At 47.7% G+C, this 12236-nt stretch overlaps 1 protein-coding gene across 2 annotated transcripts in view; it reads left to right on the top strand.

Moving 5' to 3' along the window:
* VTCN1 (V-set domain containing T cell activation inhibitor 1) overlaps nucleotides 1-12236 on the top strand; it is a 62535-nt gene that overhangs the window by 20882 nt on the left and 29417 nt on the right. Inside the window, exon 2 of one of the 2 annotated variants that reach the window (XM_043575952.1) lies at nucleotides 11610-11674. The exons of the other annotated variant lie outside the window; for it this stretch is intronic. Within the exon in view, the coding sequence (XP_043431887.1) occupies nucleotides 11610-11674 (65 nt within the window). The remainder of the gene's footprint in view (nucleotides 1-11609; nucleotides 11675-12236) is intronic. 2 annotated transcript variants of the gene reach the window in all.

Here is a 12236-nt window from a genome sequence, read left to right as displayed (position 1 = left end):
ATCCAAGCACTGTCAGCACAGAGCCCGACATGGGGCTCAAACTCACGAACTGTGAGATCATGACCCGAACTGAAGTCAGACACTTACCTGACTGAGCCACCCAGGAGCCCCTAAACTATCCACACATTTATGTAAACTCTTCTTGAGCTTGTATTTGGTTTCAAGATTTTTTAAACTTTCAGAATTCATATACATTCTTTACTTTTTATGCTCAAATCAATATTTTATATTTAGATGTAAATCTTAAGCTGTTACTAAAATATGGTATCTGAATATGTAGAAGTCTAAACCAGAAGATAAAACAGAAATTTTGTGTTTCATTGTAGCCCTGTAGCCAACCAATCCCCGGGTTAGTGCCAAACCCCTGGGCCAGGCATAGGCTGGGACGGGGAGTTGGGGGTGGGTACAGGAGAATACAGCGGGACCTTCTTGCATGTAGTACCAGGCTAGCAGGAATGCAGGAACCATGAATCTACAGGAGAGAGCTGAGGCCTGTGCCCTAGAAGTCAGGCTGGGCCAGAGAGAAATGACCATGCAGCAGACTCAGAAATCACAAGGAGGCCCTGGATTCAAGCCCAGCTCCAGGGCAGAAGCAGGGTGCAGATTCCAGGCTGGAAGGCCAGGGAAACTTTCTTGGTATCTGTTACAGACAAGCAAGTCCACAGAGTTGTGTAAGTCAAGGATGACCGTGGATCCTAGGAGAGGGTGCGTATCGCCTACCGTCCTCAGTGTGAGCAGTCGAGACCTGTCATGTACTGGACAGGGCAGCCCCAGGGTCTGTGGCTAAGGAGTGCGGCTCGATCCCTTAAGGGATGGGCCCGGCAGCCTAACTTCCACAAGTCCGTCCATCCTCCCAGGCTTCATACAGCCACACTTTCAGCCACACTTTCAGCACTGTATGTCCACATCTATGCAATGAGAACGTGGGTCCCAGCAGGTGAGGACTTGCCTGCCATAGAGTCCTGGGTCAGACTTTTGGAAGACCGAACAGCATATCCCTATTGATTCCCAGGATACAGCGGTCTGCTTTTCACTGGGGAGATTTCCTGGTGTTACTGAAATAAAGAGTGAATGACAGAAGCCTTGGGGCATACAAATATGACACTGTATCCCATTTCAGAAGACAGAGGCGTCAGACCGCCTAAGACAGGTGTATGTGCTCAGGGAGAGAAAAGTTCTGAGGGTGACAGGTAGACTTGTTCCCAGACTTATTAATGAATAAACAATGAACTGATCCCAGGGCTAGGCTTTCTGAGAGAAGACAGCCCAAGTTCTTCTCTGAATCTCTTCAGTGACAGTGTAGGTTTCCTGAAGGCAAGAAAGGGATGAAAAGTCACAACAGTTTTTGTGGCTTTAGGGTGTTGCAAAGTGATCTAGATTCTAGATCATTTGCTCTGTGGGCCACCCATGTGCCATCTGTGGGCCACCCATGGGGCCACCCATGAGGCCCAGATCACAGTGACCGATGGGGACAAAGGGTTGAGGGAAATGTACCTGCCCCAGAGGGAGACTGCCCTGTCCTACCCCATCAAACTTGCTAGTTCCCATGCCGGCCTCCCAGCCCCCATCCTAAACCCCAGTGCCTGACCCTCCTCCTCTCGCTCAGGCCCTGCCCTCTGAGGTTCCCCTTCCTACCTCATCCCCTTAAATCCACTAAGGAAAGGGAAAAGAGAGCACGCTCTGGGCTGGGCCTTCAGGAAAGGCGTCAGAGTCAAGGCAGAGCTCTTTGAGTGGGGCCTGCCTTTCACAGCCAGAGAGGGGTCAGAAGAATGTTACAGACGGAGGACAACAGGGGACAATGCACTCATCCGCTTGGTAAGGATTCACGGCTCCAGAAGGGGAGAAGGGTCACGTAGATACAATGGGCATTTTACAATGGTCTCAAATTCTAGACTCGATTTGAACTTTGATCTATAAGCAACGAGAAATCATTTACATTAGGAGACATAGGGGTGCCTGGGTGGCTCAGTCAGTTGAGCATCCGACTCTTGATTTCAGCCTAGGTCATGATCCCAGGGTTGTGGGATCAGGCCCCATGTCATTTCTGTGCTGAGTGTGGAGCCTGATTAAGATTTTCTCTCTCTCTCTCTCTCTCTCTCTGCCCCTCCCAGCTTGTGTTCTCTCTCTAAAATATAAAAATAAAAATAATAAAATAATAATAATAATAATTGGGGGATACTGGGAAGGGATAGGAATAAGAATTAACATTTATAATTTAAAAACAAAAACCAGCATCTATACAAAGCCTAGTTTGTTTCTCTGACCCTTACAGCAATCCTGTAGAGGCAAAGTGTTGATGAGGACACAGGTAGAGGAAGAATTACAGGACTGCTCAATCATACAAGCCCCCTGCTCCCATCAAGTCTTCATTAGGAAAATAATGCCAGGTTCTCCACGGAGTTGGTGAGGGGAGAGATAGAGAGCACCTTCTCTTTGCATCATCCATTCCAGAAATGACCGTCATCCATACATCCATTCACTGTCACTGAGCAGTGCTCCAGCCCCCATCTGGACTGGGCTGGAGCAGGAGGGGTGAGGAAAGCAAGGTGATGTGGGACAAGGTGGGAAGGAGGCCGTGCATGATAGGAGAGCGGCCTGAAAAACAGGAGCCAATCATGTGAAGGACGAGCTTATTAGCGGCCAAACCTCACTCCAGGTGCTGTGCGCGCCCCTGGAAATCTCTCCCAAACTTTGCTTTGGAAGACTTATAATTAGGCTGTTTCAGTTCCGACCACACAGACTGCTCAGGGGCTGCCCAGCCCTTCCTACAGAGCAGACACTTCATGGGAGGTTCATAACCGGTGTGAAGTGTGTTTGTTATTAAACACAATGGGATCAGTTATACTGCTGAAGAAATCTTCTGGAAACGTTATTTCCTCTGCAGTGAGAATAAGGAAGAATGGGAGACACAGGTATGATTAGAAAAAAGACTAGCGATCAACCTGATATTGACTTTTGTCCCGCTCTGCTTGTGCCACTGGAGAACAGTGTGCACAAGGCTGATGAAATGCTAATGTGTGCTTCATGGGCAATCAGGGGACAGTTATAAATAGAGAAGGTTTAAGAATAAAATATAATGGGGCACCTGGGTGGCTCAGTCAGTTAAGTGTCTGACTTCGGCTCAGGTCATGATCTCATGGTTTATGGGTTCGAGCCACGTGTCGGGCTCTGTGCTGACAGCTCAGAGCCTGGAGCCTGCTTTGGATTCTGTGTCTCCCTCTCTCTGCCCCTCCCCTGCTCACGTTCTGTCTTTCTCTTTCTCTCTCAAAAATAAATAATAAACATTAAAAAAAATTTATGGCTCTGCCACAAAATCAAATATTGTTTAGGGAAAGGTATCTATCTGTTAACATTCAGTAATTTCCCACCTGATACTCCCCCTTTCGGGTTTCCTTCCAGCATCTCAAACAAAAGACACCACCTGCAGAGAGGTGGGCTTCTTCAGTCTGTGGAACATCAGGCCCGATGGTCTCCACAGGTTATTAACTGCACAAACCATGAACCCAGCAACTGATGGGAACCCTGGGAGTTAGAAAATTTGGATTTATGTAACATACCGTACGATAACGAAGGCCATGCATGATGGAGTATTAGACCCAAGTCTCATCCTGCTCTGATTTAATAATGTAGGGGTGAGCCCGTGGATGAGTTACTTAACACAAGGCCTCAGTTTCCCCATCTGAAAAGAAAGATAACAGTACCGGTTGGGTTGTTGCAGGGATTAAATGAGATAAGTGAGGCCCTGCCCTCAGTACATACCAGCCATCATTGTTAAGTTATGAATAAAGGTTTTAGGGGGCATAGTCAGAATACATAACTGTGGCAAGGGCAAGGCCAGAGCAAACCCCCTGGGATATCAAATTACAGAACTGTCTATTTGAAAGGGACTTTCAAAACTGTTCCAAGTCCTATCCGGTGCCCCAAAATGCCCTTCCCCACTTCTGTCCCTAAGTACTTACTCAGCCCCTGCTTATAGGCACATGTCCAGTGACAGGAAACTGCAGTCTCAGACCCGTACCAGAACCCTCGTTGGAAAGGTTCTCTGGATAACTTGATCTAAATCTAACCTCCTGGAACTTTCACCTATTGGCTTCATTTCTTCCAGAGTGATAGAGAATAGGCCCGTATGGCACCCTTCAAATTTTGAAGTGATCATCACTACATCTGGACGTCTCTAACTTAAACTACCCCAGTTACTTCAACTACCCTTCAAAAGAAATGTCTTCTAACCACATCACCATGCTGGTCCCACTTCTCCTAGATCAACAGTTCTCAACCAGAGCAACATGTCTCCAGACATTTTAGGTTGTCACAAAAAGGGCAGGGTACTGCTGGCATCTAAAAGAGGCCAGGGATGCTGCTAGAGAACCTACAGCGCACAGGACAGCCCCGGCAGCAAAGAATTATCTGGCCCAAATACTCAACATGGCTGAGCGTGAGAAACCCTGTCCTAAACAAACACATTAATCAGTGTTCTTTTTATTTATTTTTATTTTTTAATGTTCATTTGTTTTTGAGAGAGAGAGAGAGAGAGCACGAGCGGGGGAGGAGCAGAGAGAGGGAGACACAGAATCTGAAGCAGGCTCCAGGCTCCGAGCTGTCAGCACAAAGCCGGATGTGGGGCGCAAACCTACAAACCTTGAGATCATGACCTGAGTTGAAGTCAGACTATTAATCAACTAAGCCACCCAGGTGCCCCAATCAGTGTTCTTCTTAAAGTGTGGGCCAAAAATGTACATAGAGGAGTGTCAGCCATTTTACTGTCATTCTTTTTCTATTAAATTCGGCTAAGACCCTGGTATCTGTGGCTAGTGGTTAGCTCAAGCCCCCTTTTCATGTGTCACTGCTAGCCCAGAAACGGCACTCCTGGGGCCCACGTGCTCACCCAGAAATCACCCATCAGTGGTGGCACTCTCTCCTGCTGAGCCTGGAGGCAGCCTTACAATCTTCTCTAACACCATATCCTAGGCCACCACCACTATCCATCATTCAAAAGAAGTTGGCACGTAAGATGCAATCTACTTGTTGGTCATACCTTCCTGGTTTTGTGGCATTGGGGCCCGGGTATGATGTAACCCTGGGTCCTGTGCTTTGGAGGACCCCCATAATGCTGCATCACTATTCTTAGTGGAAGCTTGAAGGAACTCAACCTGATACTCAAAAGCACCCAAGTGTCTTACGGGCAATTTTTGAAAATGTCTTTCCCAAACAGAAAGCCAGGCTGTCCACTGCCAGGAAAGCCATGTGGACAGGGCAGGGCTGCCCAGAAGGATGCCCACTCCTCCCCCTCCCCTCACGCAGCTAAAATTCCATGGAACAGCCCCCTCTTTCCCAATTGCTTCCCAACCCTCCATTTACCAATCTTAAATGGTCATGTTCTCAGTTCCCTGGATCAATGCTGGCCTTGATTTTATCAATACAGATAAAGCAGGGGGATGTAGAGATGAGGAAAAAAATGTTTGAGGAGACAACAATCTAAGCCTCTCAGAAACCTAAAACCTGTACTAATTGATATCTGGACAATAATTGTACCTTGAAGCCCAATGCTCTCTTCTACATAGTATTTAAAAATAATTCCTTTTCACCTTTCTAGGGGGGAAGAATGAGAGAAATGTTTTGGATAGGCTGAAATGAATGTCTTTATAATAAACTCAGTCACTTGGTTAGTTTATGAACAAAGTAATATATTTGATTTATTCAAATATTTACTTGATTTACTCAAATATTCTGCTTGCTATATTTAATTTAAAAGTGTAATTTATTCAGATTAATCATACAAGTGATAACTTAATCTACGTTTCAGAGCCCTTAATCATTTATCATTTATTCAAGTGGAGGTAAGCTGATGATCTGTAAGGAACGTGCTATCTCTCAGTTCAGTCAGTATTTGGGGAAGGAGGCAGAAACTAGAGAGCATAGAAACCATTAATGTCTGGATAAAACAAAGGGCGCTTTATGCCTTCCAGAATGAGTGCTCTACGCACCGTGGAGCAGATCCAGAAAGCCCTTGTTTTCTGAAATGGAACTAGAGGAGATACACAAGGGGTGGGGACAAGGGGAGCCTTCTGACCTTGTGGCCTCCTGCCACGTGGGACCTTTGTGGCTTGCTGTGGCTTTCAGGTTTGTCTGTGTTTTAAATTTCAAATCAACACCTGTGCTTGGGGCTGCCTTCCCAGATCAGCACACCCCAGTCTGCACCTCCCCACGTCCCCACCTTCCCAGAAGACCCCCTGGCTTGCAGCACCCTTGGTCGGCACAATTGTGTCTGTGCAGTTTGAATAATGCCCGGAAGCAGATTCTGGCCCTACTGAGCTGCCCACTTTGGCTGCCAGAGTTCTCTCCAGAGAACATTATTCCTGTTGGTAGACCAGTTACAAGGTCACATAGGTTTTGAGCGGTCAGACCTCTACCCTGTTTTTCTCCATAAGCACTGCCACGTTTAGTGTGTGATTTTGTATAGTGTGAGGTTTTGCAGGGATGCACGGATCATGTCTTCCCAGAAATGCCTCATTTCTTTCAAGACAGCAGCAGCAGCGGAGACAAAGGCGTGTGAGGGAGTTGAACAGGGCCATCCCTGGGTAGCATGGATGTGTTTGGCAGAATCTAAGCCCCTCCCCTGGAAGGCTCTGAGTCCTGCAGCACCTCAAAGCCCCCTTCTCCAAGTCCAGAGCACTGAGTGGGGTCCTGACCCCATTCCTGCATACGTGGTCTTTCTGTTGCTTTGGGTTGCTGCCTTGGAGAGAGAGTACGTTGCAGCATGAATTAGCTAAATGCATTTCTCAAGAAAACCTTCCTTTGTACTTTCCTTGAAATTGGTTCATGGAAACACACTTCGTGGAAACACTCTTGGATTCTTCCTATTTCTCTCCGATGTAAATACTTCCTACGCCCTAGAATTCCTGCGAGAATTTGTTGGTCTTTGTACTGAAGCCCTGACTATGTGTCTTGTGTTATTACGGCATGCATGTGTGCGTGTGCGTGCATGTCTGTGTATGTTGTACGTGCGTGTGTGTGTGTGTGTTTTGCCTCAGTTACACTATACGCTCTTTGAGGGCAGGCACCCCATCTCTACATTTCCTCCATATTGCCCGGCAATGCCTTTCACACACTCAACACTCAATAAAGCTTCCTAAATGAGCCGATCCTCCAAAAGCACTGATTTTCATGTGGGTCCTTTTGTAAGGAGGATCTTCTTAAATGTGCGCCGTGAATTCCAGCGCAGTGGTGAAAAGACAGTTTTGCAATAAAAATTTCCCACAGCGTCGTTATTGGAAATCATTCTGGCAAAGTAAAAGCCAAAAAGCAATGTAAGAACACCTTATGTGAATATTTTATTCAACTTTAAAAAAAATTAATAAGCAGCAGACAGGAATTATTTAATCTGGCAGCTCCGAGAGTTCCTGCCTCTCTTTCCAAGGCGCTAGAGTTGAGCTATTTCCCAAGGGAACAGCAGCTCGGCACAAACCTCAAGGTGATTCCTGCTTAGGGAGATTGCTGACAGACAGCAGGGTTCAGCTTCCACGATTAGGGAAACATGCGGGTCTGCTGGTGATGGAGATGGGCTCAGCCGCTTTGACTGACACACGCGACCTCCACTGTCCCATCCCTGCCGGTGAGTGTGCAGGTGTCTGTTCTGTGTCTTTGCTTTTCCTCAGAGAGGGTAGGGGAAAGCACATGTGATGGCTTGAGGCAGGGGTATCTATGATGCTTCAGTGTGGCTGGAGGGCAGGAACCCAGGGGGAGCGTGGGGAGAGGCAGAGGCAGGAGAGAAGGCAAGATACCCCCTTTCGAAGGCCACATGGCCACATCCAAGGGTGAATTTTTATCACGAGGGAAATGGACAGGCACTCAAAGTTTTCAGCAGAGGACTGTTATGACTATATTACAGTTCGGTAATCATTCTTACAAAGAGCTCAGTCGCTGAACCAAGGGCCAATCTCCACACCAGCTTCCATCAGCACCACCAAGGAAACATATATTCCAACTTAAAAACATGAGTTTGTTATATAACCGCAGCAGAAAAATAAGAATTCATACTTATGGAAGCTTCCCACGTGCCTGGCATTATTCTACATGGTTTTTAAAATCACTCAACTCGTGTTAACACTGTGTTAACTCGTTTAATCTTTAAAAAAAATTTTTTTTTTAATGTTTATTTTTGAGAGAGAGAGATAGTGTGAGTGGGTGAGGGGCAGAGAGAGAGGGAGACAGAATCTGAATCAGGCTCCAGGCTCTGAGCTGTCGGCACAGAGCCTGATGTGGGGCCTGAACCCGTGAACTGCGAGATCATGACCTGAGCGGAAGTCGGACACTTAACCGACTGAGCCACCCAGGCGCCCCCAGCTCATTTAATCCTAACAGGAAGGAATGGAAGCTGGAAGTCACATGACTATAAGCGGTGATGCTGTGGCTCGAATCAAGCAGGGCTCGGTCCAGAAGCCATGTTTGGGACCTTGTCATCATACTCTCCCCGTGATCACTGAGGCTCCCACCTCAGTCACTCTCATACAGAAACTCTGAAGTCACGCTGATGGGGGTGGTATGAAGAATGGGCAGGAGGGGCCAGACTGGAAACAGGGAAGACTGTTGGGAGAGCCTTGTAAAAATGCTAGTGACACACGGTGGTGACCAGGGGCCCTGAAGACAGAAATGAAGAGACTGGGAGAGAAATGAAAAGGATACTCAACAGGACCTGATAACTCAAAGGAGCTCGTTGAGCCCTCACACACGCCTGGTACACGGTATTTCTGATGTATCAAAATACTCTAATATTGTTAGCATTACCAGTTGGACCGTTCCCAGGTGTAAGTCAGCTTTTAATAACAAACTTACAGCAAATAGCTTCGGGTAAACGTTTTTATGGTAAAATATATATACACAGCCTTTCATGGATCATGCCACATCCACTATCTAATTTGATCTTAAAACAACCCTCTTAGATCAGTCTTCTCAGTCTGCTGTAACAAGGAACCACTGACCTGTGGCTTAAACAACAGAAAGTGCTCTCTCACAGCTCAGGAGACTAGCAAACCACTTGTGGGGCAGGCTTGATTCCTTTGGAGGGTGAGGGAGAATCTTCTCCAGGCCTCCCCGCCAGCTTCTGGTGGTTTCTGGGCAATCTTTGATGTTCCGTGGCTTGTAGGTCTCTGCTTTCATCTTAAAGTAGTGTGTTCCCTAAGTGTGTGTGTGCATGTCTGTGTCTAAGTGTCCCCTTGTCATAAGGACACCAGTCATACTGGACTGGGGGCCCACGCTACTCTGGCATGACCTCATCTAACAAATTCCTTTTGCCATGACCTTATTTCCAACTAAAGTCACATTCTGAAGTACTCAGGGTTTGGACTTCAAAATATAAATCTGGAGGGCTGGATGCACTTCACCCTGTAACACCCTTCCAGCTGGCAAAGCAGGGATGGCTCCTGTGCCCATTTTAAGGAAAAAGAAACCGAGTCTCAGAGAGATGAAGTAATTTCCCCAAGGTAAGTGAAACCCTGAGCCACAAATGCGAGGTGGCTCCCTGGCTCAGTAGTCAGAGAGAGCCAGGCAGTGCCGCCTGCTGGGTGCGTGTGGCTGTTCTCACACCCTTCGAGCGGTCAGAACCGAGGGTGTAGAGAGAGCAAAGTGGTCAAATGTGGTCTCCTCTTAGAATCAATGGCAGATACCCCGTTGTTAAAAGCATCATTTTGCTTTATTCAGTTGCTGCCCCCACAGCCGCACCTCGTGAGGGCCTGACCTCCAGGGAAACTGTTCACTCACATTGTTTCTTGTACGTCTGTTGTTTCTTGCGGTGGGTCCGGCCCTGAGCAAGGGGAGAGCTGGGCACAATGCACGTATTCAGGGCGGAGAGCAGAATGCCCTGCGCCTCCCTTTTCTCTCTGTGGCACCATTCTTTGCCTCCCTGTGCCTTTCTTTTGTCCTGTTGTTGAGCAACATTGGTGTGGGCGTGGGGAGCGTGCGGCTTGCCAGCAGTGAGACCGCGTGCCCGAGGACGCCTGCCTGATGACTTATGCACAAGGGCGGGCAGCGATGGGCGAGCTTCCCAGGAACCGCTTTGCCAACACGCCAGCTCCGACCTGGGCCTTCTTCTCTGCCCGCGTCACTCTCGACAGCGAGAGCTGGTAGCCCTCCAGGGGCATGGGTCCACCCGGAGAGCGGATGGCCGTGCCCCATGTGTGAACCCCCCTCCTCTTGGGAGGCAGCATAGGAAGTAGATGAGTGCAGCTTCCAGAGATAGATTCTAATCCCAGCTCTGCCACTTACCGACAAGGTGAATTTCAGGAAGATGATGAATCTCCCTGTGTCATTTCCTCATCTATAAAATGGGGATAATACATTTGTTTACCTCATAAGGTTATTGAAAAGATAAATGATATAATCCATGGATGGTGCCTAGAACAACATGTCTGCCAAGTTATTCTAGCGCTCGGCACTTGTAAACAGTACTGCCTTAGTTTTCCCCCAAGTGTCATTTGTTAATTTGTTCATTGAAAACTGGCAGGATACATTGTTTTTAATGTTTACTTATTTTTGAGAGAGAGAGAGAGAGAGAGAGAGAGAGAGAGAGAGAGAGCATGAATGGGGGAAGAGCAGAGAAAGGGAGACACAGGATCTGAAGCAGGCTCCAGGCTCTGAGCTGTCAGCACAGACCCCGACACGGGGCCCGAACCCACGAACCGTGAGATCATAACCTGAGCCTAAGTGGGACGCTGAGCCCCCCAGGCCCCCCTGCAGGATACATTTCAAGAAGTTAACAATGGTTGTGTCTGGATGACGGAATTGCAGGTCATTTTATTGTTCTGTTTAAAAAAAAAATACATTTGTATTTTCTAAAGTTTCTGTAATAAATATGTAATACATTTTTTAATAAGAGGAAACAAACTCCCATTGAGGATCTTCAGGGTGCAGTGGACTAAGGATGGGTGAGTACAGGGAAGATATGACCATTGTCTTTCGTGGAGTTTAAAGTCTATGGAGGGTGGGGCGCCTGGGTGGCTCAGTCTGAAAACCGTCCAACTTTGCCTCGGGTCATGATCTCATGGTTCACAGGTTCGAGCTCCACGTTAGGCTCTGTGCTGACAGCTCAGAGCCTGGAGCCTGCTTTGGATTCTGTGTCTCCCTCTCTCTCTCTCTCTCTCTGCCCCTCCTCTGCTTGCATTCAGTCTCTGTGTCTAAAAAATGAATAAACATTAAAAAAATTGTTTAAAGTCTATGGAAGGAGACAAGGCAGATAGATCAATGCTGGGCATTAATGCTCAGTGTGGGCTGAGTATGGAACCAGTCCCCCCGCAGGTTGCACCCAACACCACAGAGATGCCCTCAGTTTTGTCCCAACGATCTTTGTATGTGGTCTTCCCTGATCTGGAAATAGGACAGTAAGATGATACACAAAGTCACTGCTTTCATGACCCCCGGCACCCCCAGGGACACGGGGATGGAATTGTTGAGACCCCTTCCAAAGGCGCCTGTTCCTAGGAAGGGGCTTACGGTGAAGAAGAAAGTTGAGATGCTTTCTGTGGCACCTCTGACAAATGACACACATGAACCCGGGTCACAAAGCAGCATGTCAAGTGAACTGAAGAGTAATTTCCTGTTTCTCTATCTCTCCATAGCATTATTAGCATCATCATTGTTTTGGCTGGAGCCATTGCACTTATCATCGGTTTTGGTATCTCAGGTATGTGATTTCTTGCGTTATCGTGATCCATTCACCCCTTACCACTTAGGTGCCCGATTACTCAGCGCGGTCGAACGGAAAGAGCGCAGGGCTTGGACCCAGAAAACCTCAGAGCAGAGCATTGCTTCTTCCACTTATGGACTCCGCTCTCTCCGAATTAGTCATTTAACTCCCAGGGCCTCAGTTGCCTCATTCGTAGGATGGGGGAATTAATGCCCAGGTCCCCAGGTAGTTGCGAGAGCCAAACGGGATGTGTACCAGGGTATTCTACCTACCAATCAGCGCTGAAGGTATCTGGCGTCACAGGTAAAGGGCTACGGCGAGCCATTCTAGCAATGGTTGGCCCGGGTGGGTGGTTCCTTTGCATTGAAACGTTGCTGAAGTGTTAAAGAATATCGGGTCCTAGGTAGCGGGAAGACAGGTTGTGACTGCTGTTTGTGCAGGAAACTGACGCCACCGTGCGTGGATGGTGAGATTCCGAAGGCAGCTGATGTCAGTTGCAGGAATAGTCTTCTCTCCCCTCTTCTGTGTGGACCGTGACTTGGAAGCGTCTATTATGGAT

Source organism: Prionailurus bengalensis, chromosome C1 (assembly GCF_016509475.1).
Source record: "Prionailurus bengalensis isolate Pbe53 chromosome C1, Fcat_Pben_1.1_paternal_pri, whole genome shotgun sequence".
Taxonomy (NCBI): domain Eukaryota; kingdom Metazoa; phylum Chordata; class Mammalia; order Carnivora; family Felidae; genus Prionailurus; species Prionailurus bengalensis.
This window is presented reverse-complemented; position numbering and strand designations above follow the sequence as displayed.